The sequence below is a fragment of the Ammospiza nelsoni genome, chromosome 2 (assembly GCF_027579445.1).
Source record: "Ammospiza nelsoni isolate bAmmNel1 chromosome 2, bAmmNel1.pri, whole genome shotgun sequence".
NCBI lineage: Eukaryota > Metazoa > Chordata > Aves > Passeriformes > Passerellidae > Ammospiza > Ammospiza nelsoni.
Window position 1 is genome coordinate 574,957 of NC_080634.1, and position 16,791 is coordinate 591,747.

A 16,791-nucleotide genomic window follows, 5' to 3' on the forward strand; every position below is an offset into this window, starting at 1 on the left:
CACTGGGGGAAGAAATTTTCCCTAATATCAAAGCTAAATCACCTTGGCACAACTTGAGGCCATTTCCTTTGTCCTTTGCTAACACACCATCAAAAACTGTTGTGCTGCTCAGATGTTTCCTCAATTGAACCTGGCTTTACCACCCGAAGGGAAAACCCACAAGCCTTGCTCACCTGAAGACCGCAGATGAAATTCCTCTGAGGAATCACTCCGGGGGACCAAGGGAAGGTTAAAAGTTTGAATCCCTATTTCTTCGCGGTGCTGCAGAGTCACCATGGCACAGAGCCGTGACAAAGGCAGGGCCCCTTTGGCAACCAGCTGGTCTCTGACATTTGGGTAATAATACCTAGTAGGACACAAAAAACCAGCATCAACATTTCTCTCAAACTGTACAGAAGTCAACTCTGAGTGTCTTCAAAGCTTAATTATCCTCCCCAGCTACGGGAGAAAAATAAATGTATTTTCACTGAAGAAAAGAATCATTAAGTGCTTAAGCAGATAATGCTACAAATACATACTTGCACTAGTCCTAACAAGTCAACAAGCAAGAACTCCACTAAAAGTTGGTATCCCAAAATAAAACAAGAGAAGGATCTGGCACCAAATATTCTCTGCTTTCACTTCTCAGTAATAAATGAAAATACCTCTCTTGCAGAACAGATTTGAGGTACCAGATTGTGAATATAAAAAAATGACTCTAAACCTTTTTCTTAGTGCATTACTTGGCTTCAGCTTCATCCTATAACAAATTCTGGCACTGTATCTTATGAGCAGCTCAGAGTAATTCTTATGTGACTTTGCAAATTTTAAAAAGCCTGACTTTGTTTAGTGCAGAATGAACAGATTATTATCTTTTTCCAAAGCTATTTGTCTTCATGGCTTCTGCTCTCCATTACTAATAATTATCTTCAGTAGCCAAAGAAGCATTTTGAATTTACAAAACACTTTTATTATTTCTCTTGTACTCAGTGATTTGTATGAGGGAGAAGTGCAAATCCAGCACAATGAAATTATACTTTCAGGGTGCTATTAAGTAAAATTTAGATGCGTCAAGCATTTAAACTACTTTTAGATTGTTATGCTGACTGAAAGATGGAAGAAAGCAAATTATTAACACACACTTTTTAAGTTATAAAAAGGAGTAATTAGGACTCTTGGTGGGGAGTAAGGCTCACAGGTTTTAAGTGCAGATAGTCATCACTAAATGTTGATGAGCTTACCTTTTTTCTATCTATTATTAAAAATATCCACTCCAGAGCCAGAGATTTTTCAAGATCAGATGTATCTCTATCAGTATTGCTGTGCTATCTACAAATAACAGGACATTGTTCTGTACCTGCACCAGACTTCAAACTGGATTCCACCTCCTGCTGCTCCTGGTGACATAAATGCACTGACCAGGAGCCTCTGGACTGGGACATCAGCAGGAACCAACAGGGAATGATGATGTTCATCATTAAAGATGGGATCAGGGACACACAAGGTGGTAGCTGTTCTAAATGGCTTTAATGTGATGCCTGGAAGTCAAGCAGAACTGGTTAAAAATGGTTGGAATTGCAGCTTTCCATCTTTTCCTGCTTGTAATAATTCAGGAGGTAGGACCCATGGACAGGGAATGAAATCCTCCTGGGACAAGGTTTGCTCTCCTGAGCTTCACTTTACAAAGCTGTTGCAAGCAATCCACGCAGCCCCATGACCCTGTGAGCCACAGCCTGGGAACTACAGCTAAAGAGGCAGTACAGAAATCCCACAGCACTTACTATGGAACCATTTCACTGAATGTCATTTTTTTCAGTGGTGATGCAAAGCACACAACACTATGTTCTTTCCTACAATTACAATTATTTAAACATTCTTTTATAATATGAAAAATGGTGGATTTAGATTGTATATTGGGAAGAAATTCCTCCCAATAGGAAGGTGAGGCCCTGGCACAGGTTGCCAGAGCAGCTGTGGTTGCCCCTGGATCCCTACAAGTGTCCAAGGCCAGGTCAGACAGGGCTTGGAACAGCCTGGGACAGTGGAAGGTGTCCTTGCCATGGCAGGGGGTGTGAATGGATGGGATTTAAGGTCCCTTCCCATCTAAACCATTCTCTCAATCCTAGTGATCCAAACCAAGCAACTCTTCTGTTGGTGTATCCATGAAAATCACAGAATTGTTATGTTTGGAAAAGGCCTCTAAGATCATCAAATCCAGCTATTAACCCAGCCCTGCCATGGCCACCCAGTAAACCACACACCCAAGCGCCACATCCAAACACTTCCTGAACATTTCCAGGGATGGTGACTCCACCACTCACCTGGCCAGCTGTGCCAGGGCTTGATAACCCTGCTGATGAAGATGTTTTCCCTGATATTCAACTTAAGCCTCCCTCAGCATGACCTGGGGCCGTTTCCTCTTGTCCTGTCCCTTGCTGCCTGGGAGCAGAGCCTGATCCCCACCTGGCTGCACTCACCTGTCAGGGAGTTGTGGAGAGCAAAACAAGCACCCTGAAAGGCTTGTGCATGTAAAGCCCTTGCTGAATTTCACTGTGTACTATCTCCCTATTCCCTGCAGACCCATTCCTGCACCTTTGTTGGACTAGCAGGCACAGCCCTCTAGCACCTTCAACCCTTTAAGAGAAGGTACCATGTGAAGAGATTTGGAATGAGGTCTCTTTTTCCCACTGGGAACTTGCCACCAGCCTCAGACAAACAAGGCTTTGAGTCCAGTGACACAGCCCAACCCCAGTTTTTCCAAGAAAATAAGCGTTCACGCTTGAAAGCTCAGAAAAACATGTCCCCCTCTTACTTAGGCAGAGGGAACACGACTAAATTATATTTAATTAAAGCAATGCTCTAAATAAGGGAAAATTATAAAACAAACTTACCATCCTCATGCAGTCCAGGTCCTTGCAGTGCACCACAGCCAGCCTCCTGAACAGGGAAATAGTACTGGATGTAGCAGTCAGCCTCTCCCCAGACTGTGGACTGCAGGGGAGTGAGTCCCTTCACACTCTCCACGTGGATCTCAAACACGTGCTCCATCAGGTCTTCCCCTCCTGGGTCCAACTGCTAACAAAAAAAAGGGGAAGCCACATGAAAGTGGTTGAGTCATCCCTGGAAGTACTTAAAAGCCATGAGAATGTAACATTTGGGGACATGGTTTAATTGTGGCCTTAGCAGGGTTGGGTTAGTGGTTGGATTCAATGAGCACAGAGGCCTTTTCCAATCTAAACAATTATATGTGATAAGGATTTAAGAAGCCTGAGATGGGGGACAGGGAAATTATCTACCATTTTCCTCCTAAAGTTTACAGAAACATTTAAAGTCTGAAAGAAATTTTTTTTTTCTTTCCTGCAAAGCACATACATAAAAGTTCCTACCTATCCAACTCCAAGGTAGTGGCAAAACCCCCACAATAAGGCAGTGAGAATTAGGATTTTCTATAATTTTGCTGGTTGTTTTTGTTTTTACTGGACTTGTGAAGATAGAAACAGTGGACATGCAAGGCAATAAAAACGGCATAAAGTCAAGACTGGTGAGATCAAGCTGGTAAAAAAAAGAGTATAAACAATATAATTCTGTGTACAATTTGCAGAATATAACAAAATTGGCTACAGCTCCAAGAAGAGACTGGGGATCATTCATTTGTTAATGAACCTACTGGTAAAACCCTTTTGACATATCCTTAACAGCAAGAACGGGGTATACTGAAGAGTAAATACCAGTGTGGGTTGTGTAGCCAGATGGTCCAGGGAGTGAGGAGGACGTTGTGCGACTGGGGGCACCATTCCCTCCTCAGATTTGAGTCTCTGCAGGGCCACGATCTGCTCAGCTGATCCCATGGCCAGGGTGACCCTCAGGCTGCCGCGAGTGCTGCCCGTGAAAACGTCCACCACGGGCACGAGGCCATCCACGGCCACCACCGGGTACTGAGCCTGCAGGAGCAGGTGGGAAACCCAGGGATCCCTGCAGGACAAACAAACAAAAAAGCCCCAGCATGAGCATGAGCCATCTGAGTAGGAACAGCATCACACAGAACACGTTTTAGATGGGATTTTCAATGCTGATAAAAACCAGTCTATCTCTGTTCCTCTGAAATTTGTCTCACATCCCACCTTCACTCACCCATGAGCTGCTGGGTTATTTCCAGCAAGGACAAAGGACAATTTCCCAAAACCTACCAGCCAGCCTAGAGACCTGTGAACAAAGGGATGAATGGGAACAAGACTCTCATTAACACCTTGTAGCCATATGATACTTTTATGATTATAGTTATGCGCCTTTGGGCATGGAAGAAAAGAGGGAACAGTGACAGCCTCCTAGAAAGATACCTAGTGGATACCTAAAAAAGATACCTAGAAAGATACCTAGAAAGAAACCCTAAAAATCTCCAATCATACACTGAAGTTATTCAAGGCCAGGTTGGATGGGGCTTGGAGCAACGTGGTTGAGTGGAAGGTGCCAGTGCCACTGGATGGGCTTGAAAGGTCCCTCCCAAGTCAAACCATTCTGGGATTCTAAGATACACACAAATAAACTGCAGTGGCTTACTAAAAAAATGATACAAATGACACAATAATAACTAACAAAGTAGTGGCCAGTCAGCTCCAGCACCACCTGGTTTCCACATGCCACTAGCTCTGACCAAAATAAAAGGAATAAATCCTTTGCATTAGGAAGGATTTCTTCTGTCCTGTATTTCCAAGAATTTAAACTGTTTTAAGCAGGTATATTACTTAACTGAACAAGAAGCCAATAGATTAAACTCAAAAAGAACAAAGAACTCTGGAGAATCCCATTCAATTGTGTTCTGGATAAGAACACAATTAAAATAGGAAGGTTTTGGAGACTTTTTGACACCCAGGCTGTGCAAACTGACAGCATCCCTATGGAATCCCTGCAGAACTTAATTAGGGCAAACCCAGTCACAATATTGGAAAATTACTGATGGGAAGCCACACTTCATTCTCCTGTGTAGTCACTCTGACTTCTAGTTTTATTCCATCATAGGACCACAGGTTAAGCAGGCACCAACCCTGAGGCACCTCAGTGACTTTATTTGTCACACTCTATCTGTACTTCTGGACAAGGACAGCGTAACTCACACCCTGCTCAGTGCAGGAAAGGGCTACATGAAGCTTGGCGGGGCAAAAATGCCTTTTGCTATGGAGTGTAACTAAGAACCCTCCCACAAAACCTCCACACACCATCACCTACTTCTTTCTCTAAGCTTCAGCTAGGATATTTCCCAACCCAATAAAAAATGGGGAAAAAACCAAATTTACTTGAATGAGATGTAAAACTGATGCAGAGGGAGTTTCACTAATCCCAGCAATTTGTCAGAGCCAGAGCTTCCCAGCTTGTTCCATGCTTCAATGATCATGACATTGTTCTTCAGCCGCTCCAAGCGTTTGGAGGTCAATGAAAAAGGCATCACCTGAAAGGTTTAAAGCAGAATTAGTGCACAGAATTCACTGGAAAATATTGGCTAAGTACAGAGCATTCTGGTAAATCTACTTTATTCCAGTCTACAGAATTGTAATTTTAGAGACAGAAGTTAAAAATCAAATGGGCATTCAACAGAGCCAAGCAGAGATGTTTCTAAGTACCAAAAAAGTAATTTAACTAGGAAATGTGTTTGTCAGTGGGGAATACCACACTTCCGTCAGTGGGAAATGGAGAACATGTCACTTGCCTGAGAAAAATTGAAGGCAGGCTGTCTCGTGCCCCAGACGACAGCGGATCTCGTTGCCTCCTCAGTGCTGAGCAGTTTGCAGTTGAGATACACATTGCAGGAACTGGGGAGGCCAGAGCCTTCAGCCATGAAGTCCTTTCCATCGGGCACCATCAGGAGCACGTGCAGCAGCAAGCCCTGCTCCTCAGCTGGGGGGACGTGCGCCACCTCATCCCGGGCTGGCACAGCGCACAGCGGCTGCGCGACGTCCCTGCCGCCCGCTCCCGGCCCCCGGCACTCCTCGGGGCTCCTGGTGGAGCAGGGAGGGATTCCTGCACTTCCACCCCTCCTGCTGGGCTCCTGCAGGCCCAGCTGGGGAGCCGGGGCCGGGTGCCCGGCTGTGGCTGACCTGGCAGCGGCGCCGGCCACGAGCTGCAGGGACACCTGCAAGGCAAAGCACAGCTGGCCAGGCGTGCCACATCCAGAAACAAGGCATGCCACACAAACTCAGGAAAACACATCACACCTTTGGCTCCATAACTCACCCCAAGGCATTATGGTGGTTGCAAGCTACAGCTTTTCTTGTAAAATAAACTACACGTAGTTTTAAGAAACAAAATCCAGGCCGGAGTGCAAAACCACACAATTACAGATGAATTATTGAATGGTCTGGGTTGGAAGGGACCTTAAACCTCACCCCACTCTTAACCCTTCACCTGCTAATACAGAGAGCTGTTTATCCTCAGAACTGTCAAATCCTTCAAACTGTTAGTGCTTCTCATTCAGAAGCTGAGCAAACTGGTAGAAACTGTGTCTGGAGAAGAAAATTCCTGAACTGACAAGGGCAAAGAGGACCAGACCTCCATGGTAGGAGAGACCTCAGCTCTTGCCACATGTGAAGGAGCCAAAGCTCCAAGCCCTGAGTATGTGCCACTCAAAATTTGCCTGTGGAGTGGTTTCTGTATTCAAGTCCCAGCTTAATGACAACATTCCTAGACATGCAGGAGTTTCAAAATATTTCCCCAAAACGCTAAGAATAAAAAAGGGTTAATGTTATTTTATACTGGTCTTGCAAACATTTGTATCTGAGAACTGGTAAACTGAAACAAAGAGAGAAAAGAGGAGTTAGAAATAAGAGTGTGCAGTCAAAATTAGCAACAATTCAAGGTAGAGATGGTAAAACACATACCTTTAGGGGCCCAACTTGTGTGTGCTCTCCCTCTTTTTCCACAGGTACGTCCCAGCTGACACTGAGCTGCTCAGCCTCAATCACCCTGCGGAGCTGAAGCGCTGCTGAGCCAATGGCCACAGCCTGAGGGTAGGTAAAGAGTTAGTTCTGCATGATTTCTATCACAGCTAAACAATTCTGGGGGAAGAAAAAAAGCTTTCTGGCTCCCACTCCCAATGTCAGTTGTACCAACAGGGATTTAGGAAATTTCCTCTACTTCCAATTCCAAGTCTCACTAGAACAGTAAGACAAATTTTCCTGGAACGTACTGTAAACAATTCCAGATTAATGCAATAATCGAATAACCTAAATCCTAGTAAATGAGCACAATTTCCATACTGAGAGATGCAATTTACTCCTCCATTAAAAGAAAAGCAGATATCCTTGGTGCTGATTAAAGCAACATAAGCTGAGCTAACCCCTCTCACCATCTCCATCACAGGCAGATGGCTATGCAATCATCTTACCAGATAGAGATATACCTTTTCCCCCCCAAAATGCACAAGTTACAGCTGCTTTTCACAGCTTAAACAACAATCTAAAAGATGAGGGAAGTACATGTTTTTTTTTGCTCACCAGTCTCAGTCTCAGAAAAGCCTTTAATGAAGTGACATGAGTGACAAGCCTGGAGCAGTGAATGGTCCTGGCCCCGAGGCTGCCAGAGCTCCACAAGTGTTTGGGCAGCACTCCCAGGGATGCACAGGGTGGGATTGTTGGGGTGTCTCTGCAGGGCCAGGGGCTGGGCTGGTGATGCTGTGGGTCCCCCAGAATGTTCTGTGATTCTGTGAAGCCTCAGCAGCAATCAGTGTAATGTCATTTTCCCCCCCCAATATCTGACTGCCTGCACTGTGCCTGTGGGAAGTGGAAATGCAAAGAATTCCTTTGCTTTTTAATACACAAAGAAGGAACAATTTGTAGTAAATACCTTTTTCTGTGTGCTTTTTCTCATGTAGATTTTAAAAGCCAGGTCAGAGCCCCACCAGTGCTCCATCATCCTTTCCCCCAGCCACACAGGGAACACAGACTGCTGCTGGAACTTCACCACTGCAAGGAAGACAGGAGCACAAATACCCAAAATTATCGGATATAAATAAACTTTCTCCTGTAGAGTGTTGTTACAAACACAATAATTTAATTCTGCATTGTTTATTAACACAAATAAAGTAAACTGGTTTTCATTTTTGAAGGCCAGCAAACAGCAGAAGGCCAGCAGGACAAAATTAGGATTATGAATTCATAGATAACTAATAAAAATAATTAATAAATTATCAAACAAATTAATATAAACCAACATTATAACAATACATAAAGACTTCAGGTGACACCACCTCTCTGTATGCAGTAAGAGCTGTCCTTCCTCAGTGGAAGAACCCTGCCTCATTCTAACTAACAGAGATCAAGAGGGCTCTTGAGGAAGGCAAAGCTGAGCTGTAAGAAAAATCAGCTTCAGGAAAACAGGAGGGTCTGCAAGCAGAGACAGAACCAATTGGCATTCAGTCTGGAAAGGAGTACAAGAAGTACAATGACAGTGTTCACAAAGGATAAGGAAATACTCTTGTGATGACAAAAATGCAAGTTACACCTAAGGAAATGTCCAACTGAATGCCCAGCTCTTCCCCACCTTGTCTGGGATGGCTATGGAATCTTCCTCATTAGGCATATTTAATAAATGACATAAACAGCTCTCAGGAAGGATAATGCTACAATGCATTGACTTGAAGTCTTCTTCAAATTATTTTCTATTTTATAACCTATTTTTCTAGGTCCCAAAAAGCTGGACTCCACACAAGGCAAAGGCCAGAAGGATGGATGAGTTTTGGATTCCAAAGGTTGTATTACAAAAGTTCAGAAGAAACAGATGTTTTCTCTGGCCACAAATGGAGAATTCTAGGAGAACTAAGAATCTCTCAAGTGTCACTCAGAAAGGTGCAAAGCCAATGAATGACCACATGGGAGAGGCATTTGAAAGTCACCCTGGCACTCCAGTTTCTGGGAAGACTGGGCAGGGAGCACCTTGCTCACCCAGCATTCCCTGCTCAGTGGGCACAGAAACAGAAATTGTTCTCAGGGATACAAACACTGGTGACTCTCAGTACAAAGATTAATGTCTGCTCATTTGAGCACAGGACTGGAGATTCCCTGGACCCAGCAGATTTTGTGAGCTGTTGGAGATACTACAGGACATACTTCATCACCTGGGGAATTATTTATTTGGGCTGTAAGTATCTCTGATGTTTCTAAAAGTACTTGATCATCCTCCCACTACTGCAGAAAGAATACTGGCTTTATGTTCAAAAGAAGAATGGGCTTACTAACTTGTTCTTTCCTTAGGAAAAGAAATTTGAAAATCCCAGTATGAATACCTCTTGGAAGAAAAAAAATTATTTAAAACTCACTTGGCTTCCCTCTCCATGAGAGGATCATTCCCCCATGTGCAGCACAGCAACTAATCATACTCTGATTTTCAGGAGCAAAGGAAATATGTGGAAAACACTACTAAATAATTTCTAAGGGATGGAGTCAACAAAACTAAATCTAAAGGGGGGAAAATGATGCTCTTACCATCATCTGTGATTTTACTTGAGGCTACTCGAATTGCTTCTGTAGCTATGGAGACCTGTCCCTTTCCATCCTTGGAGACCCTCACAGGAAAGTGGTACTCCACAAAGAAGGTGCTGTGAATAAAAAAGTGGGAGGGTGACCACAATCCACCAAGAATCTGACGTGAGTCACGAAACCGAACACAGCAGGCAAGTTCCAGATTCACAGCTGACTGCAACACTCTTTTTTCTAGGATAATTTAAACACCAATTCCATTAATTCCTTCCATAGATTATCTATGTGCCAGATCCTCCTCCAATAAAGTCCCTTTTGTTTTCAGTGTGCTGCCAGGCACAAAGGACATCTGCAGCTCCCCAAAACCCTGGGAAAGGCACAGCCTGAGGTGAGCCCACACCAGGATAAATCAGTCACACCTCTAACTTTCCCAGCTTGGACATTTGTTGGGATACAATCTCCTCAGAGGAGCAGAAGCCTCGGCAGCCTGGAGAGCCTGGGAAGCTGCACTGCACAGGAGAGCTCAGGGAGATCTGCCCTGAAGGCACAGCAAACAAACAGGAATAAACAATCCCCCCTTACCACTTATGGACAGACACGGGCCGTGGAGGCTTCCCCAGCAAACCTTTCCTCCTGGGGGAGGTCTGGATGCTCTCAGGAGGGATTCTCAGGCTTTCTATGGTGACTCTGGCCAGGTGTACTCGCTGCAGCAATGCCAACCTGTCTGCACCCAAGGATGTGAGAAGAGACATTTCTCTGTGGTCTTCTGGAGGAGCAGTGGGAGAGCAGCTGGAGACACAGAAATGAGGTTCAGGACTGCAGAAACATTCTTGACATGACCAGAATGAAGGGGGAATTGTAGCTTGGTGGGAATGTTACTTAAAAACTGCCCAAGGTTCACTAAAGTATACATTTTAAATATATTTTTACTACAAATTTAGTGGTCTCTGTAATTCTCTGTAACAAAAATCTTACAATATCTGGGGTCCAAAACTGAAAAAAACCAACCCAGAAACTGCATGTTCCACATTGCTGATCTGAATCCTAACTCTTCAAAAAGAAAAGCTTAATTTCATGCCATGTACAAAAGCAGGGAGATGATACAGTTATAGACAAGTCTCTGCTGCAGAGGAACAGCAACAGGATTTTTGTCATAGTTTTAAATCTCATTTGTGTCATTTGCAAGACTTGAGTTGCAAATGATTTTGTGTCGGTTCCTCTGGGGATATGAATTTTACCTGACGTAAAAACAGCAGTGTTAGTCACAAAAATAATCAGAAATAATTGTTTGGAGCTAAAAGGGAAATAAAAATAGTCACAAAACCTTTACATTTACTGAACTGTACAAGATAAACTTGATAACTGAACACTTTTACTGGTTCCATACGAAAAAAAAGAGAACTCAGTTTCGATGAGGTAAACCAAAAGTCACTGTTGTAACTACCTGGGTTTAGTTTCTGTCACATTCTGGTCAAAGGCATGAAAATCCTTCTGTGGACTCACTGGAGCTGCTTTTTTGACAGTGTCTGCCTTGGATGCTTTTTTTGAGGCTTTAACATCATCATCACTGAGGAAATCGCTCAAACTGGAATCAGATTTCTAAAGCAGAAATAATGCACACAAATAGGAAGTTAATTATCATTGTACAGAGAGTTCCATAATGGTCACAATACATAAATGGAAAACAACTTGTGCATTGCATCTATTGAAACAATTAAAGTGGTACCAAAATTTCAGGGATTTAAAAAACAAAAAGTGTTCCTGGACAGCTCAATTGCAGCAATTTCCAAACTCAGCGCTTGACTTTGTCGTCTTAACAATCTTCTTTTAATAAAAATAATTTCAAGCAACGTACACAGGTACTCACAAGCATTTGCATGATACTTAAAGCTTATCCAGCTCTAAACCACTGAAATCTGTCGTTTTCCTGATCATGCAAACTTCCTGCACAGCACATTAGGGAAGGCAAGTTTTCCCGTGGCTCCCCACTTACAGGGGCTGTGTAGAAGAGCCTCTCCAGCAGACTCTGGTCGTAGTGGGGATCCCCCAGCTCACTGTCGTACACCTCGCTGCCGAGGGACAGGGAGTCCCACAGGGAGCCCGTCCGGTCCCAAAGCTGCCCCGGGGAGAAATCAGCACTGTGGGTACAGGAGAGAGAAACCTCAGTGTGCCAAGCTCTGCAGGCAGCCCCCAAGGGATGTGGAGAGAATTTTACCCTGGACTGGGGCCGTGCTGGCTCCAGGCAGGGGCAGACCGTGCTCCCACAGCACGTCTGTGAGCCAGCCTGAGGGGTGAAATGGGGACAAATCCCTGTCCCCAGAGGAAAGCAGTGTGTGGGAAGGGAGGGACAGCCTGGGTGAGAGCAGATCTCTGCACATCACCCGGTCCAAACCCTGCTCAAAGGGAATGAAATGCAAATAAAAAGTTGTCCAGATGGATTCTGGGTGTCTTGGAAGCTGCAGATTCCACAACCTCTTGGAGCAACCGACGCCAGACCTTGATGATTTTTATCATTAAATATACCTATGAATATCAACCTCTGATTTTTACCCTTCACTGCTTTATAACTTCTGGAATGCTTTAAGATACCAGTGATACTTAAGGACAGTGTACTTTGATTAAAAAAAACCTCCAAGCTATACCTGAGTAATAGGTGCAAATACAAGTGTCTTTGGATACAAGCTGGGGTTAGTTTGGCTTGAGAGTTTTCTCTGTGCTGTGAGCTTAAAATCATTTTATGATCACCAGCACTACAGTGCTATCCACAGATAAACCACAGTGAAAAACTAAGTGCAGGGCACAAGAAACATGAACCTTAAATTCTGAACCATATCTGACCCAGAAGCTGTGTGCTCAGGGTGCAGATGTGGACACAACAGAAACATAATTTATGCTATGCAAAATGAGAGGAAAAGGTCCATTTAATAACTGGAGAAAGATTAAAAATAGCTACAGTTTCTTATTAGTTTCAATTTACAGAGTGTTTCCTCTCCCAAGAAACAAGGTATTTGTTTTATGTGCTTACTTTATGTAACACTTTAGGCCAAAACACTTATAACTATTCAGTAACTTGGTTTTATGAAAGATTGTGGTTAATCTTTCTGACATCACTTCCACACCAAGTGGCTTGGTGCCATCCAGGTTGTCATGCACTAAAGCTGAGCTATAAAACACCTCCATCGCTTGCACACACGTCACTGGTTACATTCCCAAAAATGTGGGCAACTTGAAGGGTCAAGAGACACTTTTCACAATGGTCAGACAAGGACAATTTTGCAGAAGCCTCCAGTGCATCACACTCACCTGCCCAAGAGCAACTGGATTGCTCTTTCTTCAGAGTTTAGGTCAAACTGCTGATCTGAAACTTCAGATCCAAGGTGATGGGGATCTCCAGGAGTGGGCACCAAACTGGACTTCAAGCCTTTTGGGTTCCTGGGCAACAGCAATGGAAGCACAGACAGCAGAAAAAGGAAAAATTAAGACATTAAGGCATGCTCAAGATGAATCCATTAATCGGTCTATCAGTTTTTTTCTGCAATGTCCAAAATGAGCTACTTTTAACACAAATACAAATAGTTTGTGCAGAAAGAAATGAAATTGAGTTGGCAATAGCATCACTGACTATCAAAGACAATGGCATTGCTTTCTGGTTATCACAGAATAACAGGCAATACTCATATTTTTACAAAGGAAAGCCAAGAAATCCAAGTTTCTTTTCTCCTAAGAGAAACCCATGTATTTAGGTCATCAATTACTTAAACTTTTCTCAAAAACTGTTTTTTGTGATGCAGTGCCATTTCACTGGCACTCTCTTGCACTACTCTTATTCCCTACAAAAATGTGTATTTCCTTGACAAATAACTTAGAACTAATTACAAATATAGTAAGAAATGAAATTAAAATCAATTACTTAAATCAAGTCTTACTACATGAAGATTAAGATGAATTCACAAAATTCAGGCATTTATTCACAGGTAGAAATTAACTTCCTGTTTGAATGATGTGGTGCTTTCACCCTAAATGAATTCTAAAACACATCCTATGAATCTCAGTATCTACAGTTTTTGGATAAAGCCCCAAAATTTATGGTTTGGAGCTTGAATCTCACTTCCCCCAGTCCAAACTCACTTTGCTGGTGCTTCAAAGTTGTCTCTCTCTATAAAATGAGACATTTTATTCAGTTCAATCTCCATGTCTGGGCTGGACTTCATTGCAGAAACAACCATGGCATCACGGAGTTTACTGCCCTGATCCAGGAGAGCTGGGAAACAAGCAGAGGGATTACATTTCAGCACTCAAATGCATTCTAAAAGCCATGTGGAGACACAATCAATGTGTCAGCTACAGTCAAGAAACCTGTTTTCTGCTGTTAAAAAGAGATCTTGGTGCACTGGGGATTAAATATGTTTTATACACCAGAAAACAGCTCAGGTGGGAGTGAGGAGAGGGATCCTCCATCAGTCTCCCACTCCACTGCACACAAGGAATTTGTCTGCACACAGGGTCAGGTGCTGAAGGGCATTATTAGGATAATTTAGGGAAGAGCAGGATGTCTAATTTTTGTTATTTTCTGTAAATATGGAACTCCAAAGACAGCACATATGGAGACACGCCCTTCTCCAATGCTGGGAAAGCCTTTTTGGATTAGTGCAGCAAGAGGGAGCGAAGCCTCTCTTTCCCTTCAGAAAACCTGACAGATACTCAGAAAACCAGACAGGCAGAGGAAATACCATCTGCAGTGAAAGGTGGGAGACGAGGCAGGCTGCACACAAACCTGAGAGCAGGTCCTGTGTGGCTGGGTTGTGCACAGGGAGCACCCGTGCGCTGCCCCTGGGAAGCGCTTTGGGATCGGCGCTGGTGGGGAACGACAGGGGCTGACCCTCAGGGCTCATTTTCACATCTTCATCTGGCAAAATCCCATGGGGATGAGGAGCAGGAAAGGTGTCCTTCATGTTTTCAGAGTTCTCTTGGTACAGCAAATGGTCCTTTCCTCTAGGGAAAAATGAAACTGTGTTTCAGTGACATGTCCAGAGGGTGGGTAAAGGGATTCAGAACTCTGCAAATTCTCCAAAAGGAAACAGGACATGTTATTTTAATGATTCCTCACCTGCCACTGAGACCACCAGAGAGACCCACCCAAGCTGCAAGTAAAAGATTTAAAAAAAAAAAAGCTTTTTAAAAGATATTTTTTACAAGAGTACGTTGTGACAGGATGAGGGGGATCAGATCCCCACTCACTGCCAGGGTAGGTTTAGATGAGATATCAGGAGAAAGTTTTGGTGGACCACAGTGAGACTCTGGCACAGGTTCCCCAGAGAAGCTGTGGCTGCCTCATCCATGTCCACGGCCAGGAGCAACCTGGGAGAGTGGAAGGTGTTCTGGCAGCAGGGCTGAAATGAGATGAGCCTTAAGATCCCTTCCAGCCCAAATAATTCAGTGATTCGATTATTTGAGACACATCTCGTGTGGTCTTGCATGACTTGAACTAAGTCAACCTAAGAAGCAAATTTTTATCAGAAAAGAAATTGTCCCTGTCACCTTGGAAACCCTCAACACCCTGGATTTCATATAAAATATATGTTTGAAAAGATCAAGCATCCCATAACTCACAAGTGTACTGCCAGCATTTAAAAATTCTGTGTGCACTGCAAAATAAACCAGAGCTTTGTCATGTGGAAAACAGATAAAAGGATACCTAGGAGATGTGGCTTTACTGTTGTCAACAGACTCCTCCTGTTGAACAGTCCCCTGGGCGTGCCTGGGCTGCTGGGATGGAGCAGGAGGCTGGCACTTGCTGCTTCCCTGGGCAGCAGCAACACCTGGCTCTCCTTGCGTGGCTGGAACACAGGTGCTGGTGCCATACAGCTCTGGCAGAGGCTCTAGAACCAGGGACACCTGGGAGACAAGATGGGGAAACATCACTTTGTTCTTTTCCTATCCAAGTGCAGAAAACACTGCATTCAACTTCACCTGTTGTGCAATGGAAAATTGCTAATTTTCTACATAAAGCCACATTTACATTACACAGTTATGTTACATATTCACAACTACTTGTTTCTCGTTCCACGTTCTCAAATCCAGTCAACTGCCTTTCATAATCAATTTTCCAGATCCAGTTCTGTCTGCAAGACAAAACTTACTTAATTCCAGATGTCAAAATCTTCTATTATTCCAGCCCAGTGAAGTGTAAGGACCAAATATCCATTTTAAATCCACTGCCAATACTCACTCTCAGTGTAGAGATGACCACATGTTCCTCGTAAAGCTCAACTACCCCACATCCCTCTAAGCAAAATGAAGCCAACACCACCATTATTTGTTTTTTTTTTCCATTTCTTACCTTAGCTCAGAAATGCCTTGGACAGACAGTGTGCCATGTACAGCTTGACCCTGCACCTGATTATGCCAGTGTCACAGCACATAATTTATAGTAATATTATATTATCATTTCATAATGAGCAAGGACATCAAGGCTACCTGCAGCTCTCCGAGTTTCTCCGATGTTGGTGACAGCACAGCAAAGGAGCCTTTGATGGGGTGGCTGGGGGACAGCTGGGACAGCTTCGTGATCTGTGCCCTGCCAAGGGGCAGGTGCTCACGCTTGGTTAGAACCTCCAGGACAAGAACTCCCATATCTGCAAAAATCAGGAACACCTTCAGGTCACAGTCACAAGTCACACTTTTTTGGCTAAACTTACAGAAATGCCAGCGGTTAACGTTATGTCCTATGACGATAACGGGGCAGCAGGTAAAAGGGTCAATACAGACATTATTACCGGCAGTAAACGATGATGAGTAAGTATTTGGGATTTGGAACAAGGATTCCCAGGATGAATAAGTATTTGGAAGAAGGATTCGCAGGAAAGGAACGCTTAGGGCAGGACAAAGGGGAATGAACGGCTTACCACTGCTGGAGGGGAATGAATGGCTTACCATGCCCAGGCCAGCCCGTTCCGCCCTGCCCGCGAACAAACCGCTCCGGACGCCCCGCCTGCCCTGCCCCGGCACACCCGGGGCCCCGTCCCGCCGCCCGGCGCGGTCCCAGCGCGGTGTCCCGGCGTGTCCGTACCTGCCAGGTACGCGGCGAGCTGCCGGGGCCCGCAGCGCACGGCGAAGCGGGCGCAGGTGCGGCCCGCGGGCTGCCCGGCCCGGCCGGCGGGCTGCAGCACGGTGCCGCCCGAGCTCTCGCCCCACCAGCGCAGCCGCACCACGGCGGCGGGCTGCGGGCCGGCCCACAGCACGCGGGGCACGGAGCAGCGCAGCCAGCAGCGCGCCGGGCCCCGCACCAGCGGCGGCAGGCTGGCGGCAGCGGCGGCGGGATCACCGGGACCTGCGGGGACAGGCGGCG

General features: G+C 44.7%; 1 protein-coding gene across 1 annotated transcript in view; it reads right to left on the reverse strand.

The window, feature by feature from the left end:
- C2CD3 (C2 domain containing 3 centriole elongation regulator) overlaps positions 1 to 16,791 on the reverse strand; it is a 36,905-nt gene that overhangs the window by 19,681 nt on the left and 433 nt on the right. Inside the window, 18 exon segments of the mRNA XM_059491329.1 lie at positions 174 to 346; positions 1,337 to 1,517; positions 2,871 to 3,054; positions 3,708 to 3,951; positions 5,271 to 5,422; positions 5,681 to 6,103; positions 6,849 to 6,971; positions 7,813 to 7,931; positions 9,450 to 9,562; positions 10,026 to 10,232; positions 10,888 to 11,042; positions 11,437 to 11,581; positions 12,747 to 12,875; positions 13,572 to 13,704; positions 14,218 to 14,435; positions 15,139 to 15,338; positions 15,921 to 16,078; positions 16,513 to 16,773. Of these exon segments, the coding sequence (XP_059347312.1) occupies positions 174 to 346; positions 1,337 to 1,517; positions 2,871 to 3,054; positions 3,708 to 3,951; positions 5,271 to 5,422; positions 5,681 to 6,103; positions 6,849 to 6,971; positions 7,813 to 7,931; positions 9,450 to 9,562; positions 10,026 to 10,232; positions 10,888 to 11,042; positions 11,437 to 11,581; positions 12,747 to 12,875; positions 13,572 to 13,704; positions 14,218 to 14,435; positions 15,139 to 15,338; positions 15,921 to 16,078; positions 16,513 to 16,773 (3,318 nt within the window).